This window comes from Giraffa tippelskirchi, chromosome 6 (assembly GCF_054371585.1).
Source record: "Giraffa tippelskirchi isolate mGirTip1 chromosome 6, T2T-mGirTip1v1.2.pri, whole genome shotgun sequence".
NCBI classification, from domain to species: Eukaryota; Metazoa; Chordata; class Mammalia; order Artiodactyla; family Giraffidae; genus Giraffa; species Giraffa tippelskirchi.
Genome location: NC_137280.1, coordinates 87,436,556 through 87,452,449, shown reverse-complemented (window position 1 = coordinate 87,452,449; position 15,894 = coordinate 87,436,556). Strand labels below are relative to the sequence as shown.

General features: G+C 39.9%; 1 protein-coding gene across 1 annotated transcript; it reads left to right on the top strand.

Annotated features, from left to right (window-relative positions):
- The first annotated feature begins 6,286 nt into the window (after window positions 1-6,286).
- LOC145510085 (olfactory receptor-like protein OLF4) lies at window positions 6,287-7,276 on the top strand. The gene has a single exon (XM_081500285.1). It carries the CDS (start codon window positions 6,287-6,289, stop codon window positions 7,274-7,276), a length of 990 nt encoding a protein of 329 aa, XP_081356411.1.
- Window positions 7,277-15,894: the final 8,618 nt, after the last annotated feature.

Below are 15,894 nucleotides of genomic sequence, written 5' to 3'. Positions count from 1 at the left end.
ATGACCACTGGAAAAACCATAGTTTTGACTAGACAGACCTTTGTTGGCAAAGTAATGTCTCTGCTTTTGAATATGCTGTCTAGGTTGGTCATAACTTTCTTTCCAAGGAGTAAGTGTCTTTTAATTTCATGGCTGCAGTGATTTTGGAGCCCCCAAAATTAAGTCTGATACTGTTTCCACTGTTTCCCCATCTATTTCCCATGAAGTGATGGGACCAGATGCCACGATCTTAGTTTTCTGAATGCTGAGCTTTGAGCCAACTTTTCACTCTCCCCTTTCACTTTCATCAAGAGGCTCTTTAGTTCTTCCTCACTTTCTGCCATAAGGGTGGTGTCATCTGCATATCTGAGGTTATTGATGTTTCTCCCGGCAATCTTGATTCCAGCTTGTGCTTCCTCCAGCCCAACATTTCTCATGATGTGTTCTGCATATAAGTTAAATAAGCAGGGTGGCAATATACAGCCTTGACGTACTCCTTTTCCTATTTGGAACCAGTCTGTTGTTTCATGTCCAGTTCAAACTGTTGCTTCCTGACCTGCATACAGGTTTCTCAAGAGGCAAGTGAGGTGGTCTGGTATTCCCATCTTTTTCAGAATTTTCCACAGTTTATTGTGATCCAGACAGTCAAAGGCTTTGGCACCATCAATAAAGTAGAGGTAGATGTTTTTCTGGAATTCTCTTGCTTCTTTGATGATCCAGTGGATATTGGCAATTTCATCTCTGGTTCCTCTGCCTTTTCTAAAACCAGCAGAAGTGATAAAAATTGAATTCACCTAACTTATAATGCAGTCTCCTAGGAACAGAAAATCAGCAGGAAAAAAGTCCATTCTGCCCAGACCAATATCTCCCAGGAAAATCATGTATATAGAGGTTGGAGTAACAAGAGGAAACGTGCCTAATGAGCTGACACAGGAAGCTATAAATATCTCCTCTGCTGCAGTCCTTCAGCCTGTGCCACTGTGGTTGGATAGCACTTGGTCCTTTCTTATGGAGTCCTAAATCTGGCTGAGAGATCAATGCTGTTGTCTTGTTCAGGGACAAACTTTGGTCTCCATCACCAATTATTTAGGGGGAGAATTTTGACCTTCACAGGGAAAAACTGTGCAGAGTTCCCAAGCAGGTGAGTCTGAGAGCTCCACAGATACTTCAAGAGAGGATTAGAGAGGAGGGAAGCCAAGAATGTGTACCTGAGGTCACCTGAGGACCAATCTAGCATAGCCCAGAGGCCAGAGATCATTGTGGCTGTTTTCTGGCTTTTCAAGTAAACATTGTGCTTGGAAACATGAGTGTCACTTTTAACAATTAAATCATGCTAGTGGAAGTCCAATAGAAGAAGGAATGGGAGGCCTAAACTGCTTCCAGTAAAAGTAGAACATGAGCCCAGGGATCTTGTTGATTAACAGGAGTGGACAAATAGGGTATTATCTGTGGAGGGTCAGACAGTGAGGTGAGGGCATTTCTTTTTATTGTAAGATGGGACATATTAGACTCTGTTTTCACATGGAGGAGAAAGATCTAAACTGAAGACTGTTTGCAAATATACCCTTGCTACATCTGTGAATGAAACCTACATATTACAGTATCTTCTCTCACGGTGGGTATTCACATAAGAAAAAAAAAATCTTAGTTGCATAGGTGAAAAGATGTATGTCAAGAGGTTTACTTTTCAATTATTTTATTACCTGTGAGGCTGGATATATTTGTGAATTTGTTAGGCATTGAGTGTTTCTAATTGAAAAATATCTCTGTAACTTTTATTTTACATAGTGGTGTCACAGTTCTGTTATTCCTTTTTAAAATTTAATTCTTTGAAAGAAAGAATAGCTTTTTAAGCAAAAAACTGAACATCATTTAGTTCTTTTATACATGTATAGATATATTTGTGGGGATTGTATAAGCATTTATAAATTTTGTCGGTCAAATCTGTCAGTCAAATCTGTCAAATACAGCATTCTCTTCATCACTTTTAAGAAAGAATTTGTGTAATTTCACACTGTGGCTCAGTTGGTAATGAATATGCCTACAATGCAGGAGACCAGAGTTCCATCCCTGGGTTGGGAAAATCCCCTGGAGCAGGAAATGGCAATCCACTCAGTATTCTTGCCTGGAGAAATCCATGGACAGAGGAGCCTGGTGGACTACTGTCTGTTCATGGGGTCTCAAAGAGTCAGACACAACTGAGAGACTTTCACTTTCTTTCACTTCCTTTCTTTGACACGTACCAACATGAGTTACAAGCATATAGCATGCAGCAGCAGCATGTTGATTCAGTATTTGTTTATATCACTAAATGATCACCACAGTACATCTAGTTAACATCTGTCACCACATATATCTCCAATTTATTTCCTGTGATGAGAAATTTTCAGATCTGCTGTCTCAACAACTTGCAGGTATGATATAAATCATTATGAAACTATGTGGAGATTGTCAATTTAAAACTGTTTCCCAACCAAGGGTAATTGTGTCCTCTAGGGGACACTTAGCAATATGCTGCTGCTGCTGCTGCTGCTAAGTCGCTTCAGTCATGTCCGACTCTGTGCGACCCCATAGACGGCAGCCCACCAGGCTCCACCGTCCCTGGGATTCTCCAGGCAAGAACGCTGGAGTGGGTTGCCATTTCCTTCTCCAGTGTATGAAAGGGAAAAGTGAAAGTGAAGTCGCTCAGTCGTGTCCGACTCTTAGTGACCCCATGGACTGCAGCCTACCAGGCTCCTCCATCGATAGGATTTTCCAGGCAAGAGTACTGGAGTGGGGTGCCATTGCCTTCTCCGTTAGCAATATGAGTAGACATTTTTCACTGTCACACTGATGAAGGGTAGATGATGGGCAAGATGCTTCTAAACATCCTACAGTATACAGGGCAGACCCCATCACAGAAAATGATCTGCCAGAGAATGTCCTGTAGTGCAGAGACGGAGGAGCTCTGAGTTAAAGAATATCCGTGCTTCCACAATCAAGAGCTGTCATAGGTAGTTTCCAAAATGTTCTTCACATCACATTTTTGCCAGCAAAATTACAGAACTCCCCTTATGTCTGTGATACCTATGATACCTCAGTCAACAGTAAGTGTTTTCCCAGGCTGAGGGTTGTGAATGAGACTTCTTGGTGATTTTTTAAACTATTAGTAACTTTGAGTAAAGATTCATATATTTGATCAGCAGGTCAATTTTTATTATCATACATCTATATATTTTATGCCCATTTCTCAACAGTTAGCTGCATTTCCAATCATTTTGACAAATTATTGGTTCTTCAACTGACTTTTGGTTGGGTGTTTTTGACCATAAAAATGTTAAGTTTTATAGAGTCAAATCTGTCTTTCTCCTTACTTCTGATTTTCTCACCTTAATTATGATAGTCTTCCCACCTATTGATTTTAAGTGTAGTTTTTTTATATGTTCATCTAAACCAGACTGTTTACTTTGGGGATCTTTGGTCCCTGTTTAAAAGATGTGCTATGTTACGAACCACTTCATTTTCTTCCAGGTAGACAGCCATTTATGCCAACTTTCATTCAACAATCTGGACTTTTCCAACCAAATTGAAATATAATGCTCCTATAGAATAGTGTTCATATCTAAGGGTACCTAATTCCTAATCATTCAACAAATAATAGCAAAGAATCTGCTATGTGCCAAAATTTCTGAGTAAATTATATGTTATGTTCTCCTGAGTCAATGTCTTTTTTTAATTAATTATTACTTAATGTTGTAATTGTCCAATGAGTGTTATTGTATATCAAGTTTCAGTTTTGATGTTCCACTCAGTTTTATTTAATACAATTATGCAAAATCACCCCCTCTTTTTTTTTTTTTTTTACTGTTTTTGCTATTCTTTTTATTTCATAATTTCTAACTCTCTTAAGTGAATTTTTAAATAAATGTACATATATTCACATATCTTTGGGAAAAATGAGTGAACAATGCAGTTGAAGTCTCTACTGATATTGCATTATAGTGACAGAGTTGCAGTACAGTAGACTAAAATGGCTTCCCTGGTGGCTCAGACAGGAAAGAATTTGCCTGCAATGCAGGAGACCTGGCTTCGATTCCTGAGTTAGGAAGATCCCTTGGAGGAGGGCACGGCAACCCACTCCAGTATTCTTGTCTGAAGAGTCCCAGTGGACAGAGGAGCCTGATGGGCTACAGTCCATGGGGTTGCAGAGTCGGACACGATTCAGCGACTAAGCACGGCACAGCACAGACTACAACATAGTGTCCTCAGGTTTAAATTATACATTTACCCAGAATAACAGAATGAGTTTTCATTACCTCCTCAGGTTTTATAAGTATGGTATGGACTTTTGCATGTTGGACAAAGACCAGAATGAGAACTAAATTGTGCCCTCTGGATTTATTAAAAAAATATTAAGCACAAGAATAATAAATAAAATATCTCCCATAAGAAAATAGACAGGTCTTTCTTCATTCAGTATCAGATCACAAAAATATAATATGTAAAATAATATGAAAAACACTCAGGACAAACAAATCTTCTACTGATTCATATAACACACACAGAGATTTTGTTGTATTCCATGTTTCCATTTTGATTTCTTACTCCCTTTGCTTATTTTTCTCTTGGGGTATTAAATCTGTATGATTTTTCACATTACATATATATCACTGTTTCTGTCATTGGCAAAAAATATTTTTCTTTATGATTTTACCTGGGCATTAAGGATATGTAGCTGAATTTGCAATGTTCCCAAACAAAGGAAATTTCTTAGTCACATTTTCTCAGGAGCACTAGAGCTCATTAGATCTTTTTCCTTCATTGTATCTATCTGTCTCTAATACTTTTTATATTTCTTTAAATACTGGGTGGTTGTTGTCATTGCTCAGTTGCCAAGTTGTTTCCAATTCTTTGTGACCCCATGGACTACAGCACGCCAGGCTTCCCTGTCCCTCACCATCTCCTGGAGTTTGCCCAAACTCATGTCCATTGAATCAGTGATGCTATCCAACCATTTCATTCTCTGTTGCCCCCTTTTCCTTATGCTTTCAATCTTTCCCAGTATCAGGGTCTTTTCCAATGAGTCGGCTGTTTGCATCAAGTGGCCAAAACAGAAAGGAACCTCAAGTTTATTGCTTCCTTGGAAGTTTATGAAGTGGAATTTCTAGGTACCATTTTAAAATTCTTTCAAAGAAACTCAATCTGATCTGACCAGCTTGAGTTGTCACCACTGACGGCCTAAGGAGAGTGGCTCTGGATGAGAAAATCATGACAGTAACGCAGTCCGGGAAGCCATGGTGTGTCTGTGCCTTGCGGAGGGAGAGCAGTTCTTAAAGCAGAAGCACCTGGTCAAATATTAAGGTGACGTAATAAGTTGAGAGAGGCCAGAACTCGGTGAACAGGTGGTATTAAGAAGAGGATCTCCTTCAATTCACAGGATGCCTTTGCAACTAAATTTCTGAAGTGCTGGGAACAACATGGAAGGAGGGATTCTCTGTGGACTGAAGGTTCAGCTGTAGCAGGGAGGCCATGTTTTTCCTCAGCATCCCTGACACCATCTGTAACCACTCTGCCTTTTGCTTATTCCTTTGCCCTACTGGCTTCCTTGTTTGCATTTGAACATGTGGAACCAGCATCTTCCTCAGATCCTTTGCAGTGGCAGCTCCCTCTTCCAGGAACACACTTCTCCTCATATCACACTAGATGCTTCTCTCTCTTTCTTCATGTCTCTTCAAATAATCCTTTGTTTGCAGATCTTGCCTGAACACTCAGTGCAAAATAACTCCTTCTACTATTCTCTCCTTCATGTCTGGTTTTATTTTCTTTATAACATCTGACACCTTCTGACATATTTTATAAAATATGTATTTTAATATCATCCATCTTCATTCTTGGAATGTGGAGATTTGTTTTTCTGCATCCCTCTTTGTGCTTGGGACATGTTGGCTCTCGATACATATTTCTCAAAGGCATGAAAGAGTCTCTCATTAAAACTGTAAAGTGAAAGTGTTAGTAGCTCAGTTGTGTCTGATTTTTTGTGACCCCGTGGACTGTAGCCTGCCAAGCTCCTCTGTCCATGGAATTCTCCAGGCAAGAATACTGGAGTCAGTAGTCATCCCCTTTGCCAGGGGATCTTCCTGACCCAGGGATCAAATCCTTGTAAATTTACTGAGAATGGAAAAAAAAATTCTAGTCAGAGGTGAAATGAGTTATACCATCAAGAAAAATTCATATATATGCAACATATTAACATCAATTTCTTGCCTGCAAAATAGAAATTATAGTATCTCAGCTATTTCAGGTATGCCCATTTAAGTGAAAATTAATCATGTTGCTTTCTTTTCTTCCCAATAGTCACATTTGCCATATGGAACTGGAGAACAATACACAAATTTCAAAATTTCTTCTTCTGGAATTTTCAGAGGAACCAGAACTGCAGCCCCTCATATTTGGGCTTTTCCTCTCCATGTACCTGGTCACTGTGTTTGGAAACCTGCTCATCATCCTGGCCGTCAGCTCAGACTCCCACCTCCACACCCCCATGTACTTCTTCCTCTCCAGCCTGTCCTTGGTAGACATCTGTTTCATCTCCACCACCATCCCAAAGATGCTGTGGAACATCCAGACACATAACAAAGTTATCACCTATGAAGCTTGTATCACCCAGATGTATTTTTACATACTCTTTGCAGGATTAGATGACATTCTCCTGGCTGTGATGGCCTATGATCGGTACATGGCCATCTGCCACCCCTTGCACTACATGGTCATCATGAGCCCCCGGCTCTGTGGACTGCTGGTGCTGCTTTCCTGGATAATTAATATCATGTATTCCTTGTTACATAGTTTGATGGTGTTGCGATTGTCCTTCTGCTCAGACTTGGAAATCCATAACTTTTTCTGTGAACTCAATCAGGTGATACAACTTTCTTGTTCTGACACTTTTCTCAATAACATAGTGATCTATTTTTCAACTGCTCTCTTTGGTGGTGGTCCCTTTGCTGGCATAATCTACTCTTACTCTAAAATAGTTTCCTCCATAACTGGAATCTCATCAGCTCAGGGGAAGTATAAAGCATTTTCTACCTGTGCATCTCACCTCTCAATTGTCTCCTTATTTTATTGTACAGTCTTAGGAGTGTACCTTAGCCCTGCTGTTACACACAGCTCACACACAAGTGCAACAGCCTCGGTGATGTACACTGTGGTCATGCCCATGCTGAATCCCTTCATCTACAGTCTGAGGAACAAAGACATAAAGAGGTCTCTGAAGAGATTCTATTTGGGGATGCCAGGTATAAAATTGCTTGTTACATGAAGGAAATGAATGTTTTCTTGATCTCATGACTCAAAGACTTGGAAGCAGATATTGCAATGCTTTGATCTTTGTAGAATAAAACTTATTCCTTCTATTTATTTCCTCAGATTTCCCTTTTATTTTGATTCAGCTTCTCTATGCAAATTTTTATAACTGTCTTTAAGTTTTTTCCTCAGTCTGATACTCAGACAGTATATACTGTTTCCTACTTCAAAATTTTCCTACCTTTAGATTAGAAATGTTTGGAAATCCCATTCCTCTGATATGTCATCACAGATTTATTCAGAATAATTGCTTCTCAAAATGATGATACCCTAGAGGGGTGGGATGAAGGGATGGGAAGGATACATATCGTTATGTCTGATTCTTGTTGTTGTAAGGCAGAAATCAACGCAACATTGTAAAGCAATTATCCTCCTATTAAAACAATAATTAATTCATTAAAAAACTCATATGACACCCCAAGTAATTTTCATTTGTCTTCCTGAATCATGAATTCTATTACTTATTTAAAAAACATAGAGTTGACAACCAAGACAAATCATATTTTAAATAAAGTTGGCTGAATTATTGGATATAAAGAAATGACTATAAAATTATGTGAGAACTTTTGACTATGCAAAAGACTGATACCCCTAACTCTTGTGTTGCTCAAGGTTTAAGGTTCTATATACAAATATATGTATGGATCACCATGATCAAAAAAGATTCACTGGAGAGCTTTAATATCTGTTTGGTCACATGTCACAATTTGAGCAAACAAACTTGTCTTCCAATCTCCTACTTACCTGGAATGAAATCTCAATGGGGTCACTTTTTTTTAAAATACAATTATCTGACGTAAAATTTAAAAGCAGAGTAACAATGATTGCTATATTTAAATACTGTATAAATGTCTAGAATGATCAGGAGTAGACTATTAATGTTGCTCTCAGTTCTGTTCGCTTTTATGTTGTATCATTGGACATTGCTGCATTGGAACTCATCCTAATGATAAATGTTTTAATACAACCCCTTCACTATCAAATGAAACTGCGTAGAGTGGAGTTGTTCTGATCTCTGCTGGGCTCCTCATGAGCCTATATACATCTGTTTTCCTCTATGTTGTAATTCTAAAGGTTTTTGCATAGTGTACGTCTTTCTTCACCAGTAAATAATAGTTTTCTCCATTATGAGGGCCTATTAAAAGGCAAAAAGATAGGACACTGAAAGATGAACTCCCCAGGTCTGCAGGTGCCCAATATGCATTGGATATCAGTGGAGAAATAACTCCAGAAAGAATGAAGGGAAGGAGCCAAAGCAAAAACAACACCAAGTTGTGGATGGGACTGCTGATAGAAGCAAGGTTTGATGCTGTAAAGAGCAATATTGCATAGAAACCTGGAATGTTAGGTCCATAAATCAAAGCAAATTGGAAGTGGTCTAACAGGAGATGGCAAGAGTGAACATCGACATTCTAGAAATCAGTGAACTAAGATGGACTGGAATGGGAGAATTTAACTCAGATGAGTTAACTCATTATATCTACTACTGCGGGCAGGAATACCTTAGAAGAAATGAGGTGGACATCATAGTCAACAAAAGAGTCCAAAATGCAGTACTTGGATGCAATCTCAAAAACGATAGAAGGATCTCTGTTCGTTTCCAAGGCAAACCATTCAATATCAAGGTAATCCAAGTCTATGCCCTGACCAGTAATGCTGAAGAAGCTGAAGTTGAACAGTTCTATGAAGACCTACAAGACCTTCTAGAACTAACACCCAAAAAAGATGTCCTTTTCATTATACGGGACTGGAATGCAAAAGTAGGAAGTCAGGAAACACCTGGAGTAACAGGCAAATTTGGCCTTGGAGAACAGAATGAAGCAGGGCAAAGGCTAATAAAGTTCTGCCAAGAGAATGCACTGGTCATGGCAAACACCCTCTTCCAATAACACAAGAGAAGACTCTACACATGGACATCACCAGATGGTCAACACCGAAATCAGATTGATTATATTCTTTGTATCCAAGGATGGAGAAGCTCTATACAGTCAGCCAAAACAAGACTGGGAGCTGACTGTGGCTGAGATCATGAACTCCTTATTGCAAAATTCAGACTTAAATTGAAGAAAGTGGGGAAAACCACTAGACCATTCAGGTATGACCTAAATCAAATCCCTTTTGACTATACACTGGAAGTGAGAAATAGATTTAAGGGACTAGATCTGATAGACAGGGTGCCTGATGAACTATGGACAGAGGTTCATGACATTGTACAGGAGACAGGGATCACGACCATTCCCAAGAAAAAGAAGTGAAAAAAGCAAAATGGCTGTCTGAGGAAGCCTTATAAATAGCCGTGAAAAGAAGAGAAGCTGAAAGCAAAGGAGAAAAGGAAAGATATATCCATTTGAATCAGAGTTCCAAAGAATAGCAAAGAGATATAAGAAAGAATTTCTTAGTGATCAATGCAAAGAAATAGAGGAAAACAACAGAATGGGAAAGACTAGAAATCTCTTCAAGAAAATTAGAGATACCAAGGGAACATTTCATGCAAAGATGGGCTCAATAAAGGACAGAAATGGTATGGACCTAACAGAAGCAGAAGATATTAAGAAGAGGTGGCAAGAATACAAAGAAGAACTGTCCAAAAACGATCTTCACGACCTAGATAATCATGATAGTGTGATCACTCACCTAGAGCCAGACATCCTGGAATGTGAAGTCAAGTGGGCCTTACAAAGTATCACTACGAACAAAGCTAGTGGAGGTGATGGAATTCCAGTTGAGCTATTTCAAATCCTCAAAGGTGATGCTGTGAAAGTGCTGCACTCGATATGCCAGCAAATCTGGAAAACTCAGCAGTGGCCACAGGACTGGAAAAGGTCAGTTTTCATTCTAATTCCAAAGAAAGGCAATGCCAAAGAATGGTCAAACTACCACACAATTTTACTCATCTCACATGCTAGTAAAGTAATGCTTAAAATTCTCCAAACCAGGCTTTAGCAAAACGTGAACCGTGAACTTCCAGATGTTCAAGCTGGTTTTAGAAAAGGCAGAGGAACCAGAGATCAAATTGCCAACATCCGGTGGATCATCGAAAAAGCAAGAGAGTTCCAGAAAAACATCTATTTCTGCTTTAGTGACTGTGCCAAAGCCTTTGATTGTGTGGATTACAATAAACTGTGGAAAATTCTGAAAGAGATGGGCATACCAAACCACCATGCCTTCCCCTTGAAAAATCTGTATGCAGGTCACCCAGCAACAAGTAGAACCGGACATGGAAAAACAGACTGGTTCCAAATAGGAAAAGGAGTACGTCAAGGCTATATATTGTCACCCTGCTTATTTAACTTATATGCAGAGTACATCATGAGAAATGCTGGGCTGGAGGAATCACAGGCTGGAATCAGGATTACCAGGAGAAATATCAATAACCTCAGATATGCAGATGACACCACCCTTATGGCAGAAAGTGAAGAAGAACTAAAGAGCCACTTGATGAAAGTGAAAGAGGAGAGTGAAAAAGTTGGCTTAAAGCTCAACATTCAGAAAACTAAGATCGTGGCATCCGATCCCATCACTTCATGGCAAATAGATAGGCAAACAGTGGAAACAGTGGCTGACTTTATTTTTCTGGGCTCCAAAATCACTGCAGATGGTGATTGCAGCAATGAAATTAAAAGACGCTCACTCCTTGGAAAGAAAGTTCTGACCAACCTAGACAGCATGTTAAAAAGCAGAGGCATTACTTTGACAACTAACTTCCACCTAGTGAAGGCTATGGTTTTTCCAGTAGTCATGTATGGATGTGAGATTTGGACTGTGAAGAAAGCTGAGCGCCAAAGAATTGATGCTTTTGAACTGTGGTGTTGGAGAAGACTCTTGAGAGTCCCTTGGACTGCAAGGAGATCCAACCAGCCCATCCTAAAGGAGATCAGTCCTGGGTGTTCTTTGGAAGGACTGATATTGAAGCTGAAACTCCAATACTTTGGCCACCTGATGTGAAGAGCTGACTCATTGGAAAAGACCCTGATGCTGGGAAAGATTGAGGGCAGGAGGAGAAGGGGACGACAGAGGATGAGATGGTTAGATGGCATCACCAACTTGATGGACATGGGTTTGGGTAGCCTCCGGTAGTTGGTGATGGACAGGGAGGCCTGGCGTGCTGTGGTTCACGGGGTCACAAAGAGTTGGACATGACTGAGCAACTGAACTGAACTAAACTGATTATGTCAAAGTTTATGGAAAAATGACTTTATCATTAGTATGTCAGTATTATGATAATATAAGATACTCTCTTTGTCTTACTCCCCTTCAATCTACTATTTGTAAAACATCTATACTTTAAGAAAGTTTCCTCTGCCCAACACACCAAACCTCCAGAGATTCACATATATGTACACATGAAGGTAGGCTGATTAGAACATGCAGGGAAAGTAGAACCACAGCAACGGTAGAGTCAGTTTCCCTTGTCCCAGTGTTATGGTTGAGACAGCTGAGCCCATAGACCCAGAGCACCAGTGAGGTGGCACACATGACCCTGGACTTCCAGAAGTAGCATCATCTACAACCACAGGAAACCAGGCAGCAGTGGTGGTGGGGACCTCGAACCAGGTGACCCTGGATGATGAAAAGCACCCACTATCCTGATTCCCACCACAGAGATGCCAACCACAGCAAGGACACTGCCAGCACCAAAGCAGCAGTGGACCTGGTGGCATCAGCGACCCTGGAGGCACCAGGGAAAAGCATCTGGTAGGAACATTGAAGGGTAGGCACTGCAGTTTCTCAGTTATAGGCAGTTGTAAGTCATACAGAAGAAACTAAAACCTTGTTCAATAGAGCTTAACCGAAAAGCAAAGAAGGGCCTCTAGTTAGCAATCTGAATTCTTAGAATCAAAATAAACAAAGATTTACCCATATAAAACAAGTGTTTGCTATTTCAAATGCACTGGCAGAAGAGCAATCTAGTGAGCACCATGAAAGACCACAGAAACATGGACTCATAAAAGGGAAATAACAATTTTCCATGAACTAATATTAATATCACGGAAAATTGTGATCAAATACATAGAAAATTCAAAGCAGCATCTGGAAGAAACAACAAGTTATAATAAAACTGATAAAGGCACTTTAATAAGCTCAGGAATAAAAATAATAATGAACATAAGGAACTCTCTTAAATATGACCAAACAGAAATTCTGAGCTGAACAACTCAATAAATAAGACATAGGATGCGTTAGAAAACACTGGAAGTAAAGGATGCGTTATCGATGTGAGTAACATGAGATGAAAGGTAGAGTGATTTAGGAGAAGTGAAGACAGAACTAAGATTTTTTAATGAAGATATTCTGTGAGAAACATCTGACTCCATTAGAAGAGGTAAGAAAGAAAATGAGTTCCCCAGTGGCTCAGACGGTAAAGCGTCTGCCTACAATGTGGGATACCTGGGTTTAAACCCTGTGCAAGGAAGATCCCCTGGAGAAGGAAATGGCAACACACTCCAGTATTCTTGTTTAGACAATCCCATGGACAGAGGATCCTGGCAGGCTACAGTCCACAGGGTCGCAAAGAGTCAGACACGACTGAGTGACTTCACTTTCACTTTATCCAAGAAGAAAAAGAATAAAAAGAGAGAGAAAGGAACAGAGATTATTTTTAGAGATAATAGAATTTTCCAAGCCTGGGGAAGGAACTATATGTACAAGTCCACAAAGCTATCATAATAGGACACCTAAATGTTTCAATGCAAAATACCTACTCCAAGACAGACATATTAAAGCTGTCGAAAGTCAATGACAAAGAAAGAATATTAAATGTAACCTACAAAGTTACCTTCACTAGGGTATCAGCAGATTTCATGGGAGAAACTCCACAGGATGAGAGAGAATGGAATGACTTTCTCAAAATATTGAAAGATAATAACTGTCAGCCAAGAATACTCTATTCAGCAAAGTTAACCTTCAGACGTGTGTGTGTGTGTGTGTGTGTGTGTGTGTGCGTGTGCGTGTGTGTGTGTGTGCTCAGCTGTTGTCTGACTCCTTGCAACACCACGGACAGGACTGTAGCCCACTAGACTCCTCTGTCCTTGGGATGTCCCAGGCAAGAATACTGGAGTGGGTTGCCATTTCCTCCTCCAGGGTATCTTCTGGATCCAGGGATAGAACCCTTGTCTCCTGAGTCTTCTGTATTGCAAGCGGATTCTTTACCGCTGAGCTACTGGGGAAGCCTCTATCTTTCAGATATGAAAGCGAAATAAAGGCTTTCGCAGACGAACTAAAGCTGGGAGTTTAGCACCACTAGAATGCCTTATAAGAAATGTTGAAATGTTCTCTTTTACCTTGAATGAAAAGGCACAATGACACAAAACTATGCCTAAGGTGACAGAATCAGAAAAATTGCAACTCTATATCAAAATGAGTTGTTTAGAATTACAGTGTAAGTTTTAGAGGGAAAAAGCATTAAAATAACTATAACTAAGTCAGTTTGGTAACTAAGTCACACTATGAAAAGGAATATTTTCTAGTACAACTTGGTATAAAAGAATGAAATGGATCTGCACTACTATGCTATTATACAAAAATAAACTCAATATAGATTCAAAACTTAGATTGAGATCTTAAACATTAGAAGTCATAGAACAAAACATAGGCTGTACCTCTTTGACATCAAAATTAGAAATACATTTGTGGATATATCTCTTCAGTCAATAAAAAAGTAAAAGCAAGCAAAGGGAATTACATCAGACTAAAAAGCTTTGAAAAAGTGAAGGAAATCACCAACAAAATTGAAAGGCAACCTTCTCATGGGGAAAAGTATTTGCAAATTATATTCCCAATGAAGAGTTTTTTTTTAATCAAAAAATACAAATAATTCAATCAACTCAATACAAAAAAGCAACCATATTAAAAACTGAGCAGTGGATCCTCAATGGATAGTTCTCCAAGGAAGGTGTCAGATTCGTCAACAGGCACATGAAAAGAGGCTCAATATCATTAATCACCAAAGAAATGGACACCAAAGCCACTATTTAAACATGAGATACACTTTGCATGGTTAGAATGTTGTGCTGTGCTTAGTCGCTCACTCGTGTCCAATTCTTTGCAACCCTTTGGGACTATGTAGCTCACCAGGCTTCCCTTTCCATGGGATTTTCCAGGCAAGAATACTGGAAATTGCCATTTCTTCCTCCAGGAATGGATAGAATGGCTATTATCAAAGAGAAAAAAATCAACACATGTTGGTGAGGACCACATTGGACCAGGAAAGGATACCCAAGTTTCACAATTTCTTCTCAAACTTGTGTATCTCCTCTCTTTATCTCTTATAAATACATTTGTCATTGGATTTTGGGTCCACCTGGATGATCTAGGTTGATTTCACTAGAAGTCCTGAATTATATCTGTAAGAGACATTTTTTTTTTCCCCCAAATAAGGTCACTTTCGCAGGTACAAGGAGTTAGGATGTAGACGTATTTTTTGAGGGCCCACCATTCAATCCACTATGCTGTGTTCCAATAAAGCCTTTTTACTGAAACAATTTGTTCTGTGGTAACAGTGTTCTGAATCCTGATTTTGAGTGCAGTTCAGTTCAGTTCAGTCGCTCAGTCGTGTCCGACTCTTTGCGACCCCATGAATTGCAGCACGCCAGGCCTCTCTGTCCATCACCAGCTCCCGGAGTCTACCCAAACCCATGTCCATCGAGTTGGTGATGCCGTCCAAACATCTCATCCTCTGTCGTCCCCTTCTCCTCCTGCCCACAATCCCACCCAGCATTAGGGTCTTTTCCAATGAGTCAACTCTTCGCATGAGGTGGCCAAAGTATTGGAGTTTCAGCTTCAACATCAGTCCTTCCAATGAACACCCAGGATTGATCTCTTTTAGGATGGATTGATTGGATCTCCTTGCAGTCCAACGGACTCTCAAGAGTCTTCTCCAACACCACAGTTCAAAAGCATCAATTCTGCGGCACTCAGCTTTCTTCACTGTCCAACTCTCACATCCATACATGACCACTGGAAAAACCATAGCCTTAGACGGACTTTTGTTGGCAAAGTAACGTCTCTGCTTTCAAATATGCTATCTAGGTTTGCCATAACCTTCTTCCAAGGAGTAAGCATCTTTTAATCTCATGGCTGCAATCACCATCAGCAGTGATTTTGGAGCCCCCAAAAATAAAGTCTGACACTGTTTCCACTGTTTCCCCATCTATTTCCCAGGAAGTGATGGGACCAGATGCCATGATCTTACTTTTCTGAATGTTGAGCTTTAAGCCAACTTTTTCACTCTCCTCTTTCACTTTCATCAAGAGGCTCTTTAGTTCTTCTTCACTTTCTGCCATAAGGGTGGTGTCATCTGCATATCTGAGGTTATTGATATTTCTCCCGGCAATCTTGAGTCCAGCTTGTGCTTCCTCCAGCCCAGTGTTTCTCATGAAGTACTCTGCATATAAGTTAAATAAGCGGGGTGACAATATACAGCCTTGCCATACTCCTTTTCCTATTTGGAACCAGTCTGTTGTTCCATGTCCAGTTCTAACTGTTGCTTCCTGACCTGCATACAGGTTTCTCAAGAGACTTCCAGACAAAGGGAGTAAGTAAACCAGAGGCAGAACTGCAAAATAGAAAGAATAT

Excerpts from the sequence above, each read along its gene's own strand:
- LOC145510085 (XM_081500285.1), top strand. The coding sequence starts at position 6,287 with ATGTTGCTTTCTTTTCTTCCCAATAGTCACATTTGCCATATGGAACTG.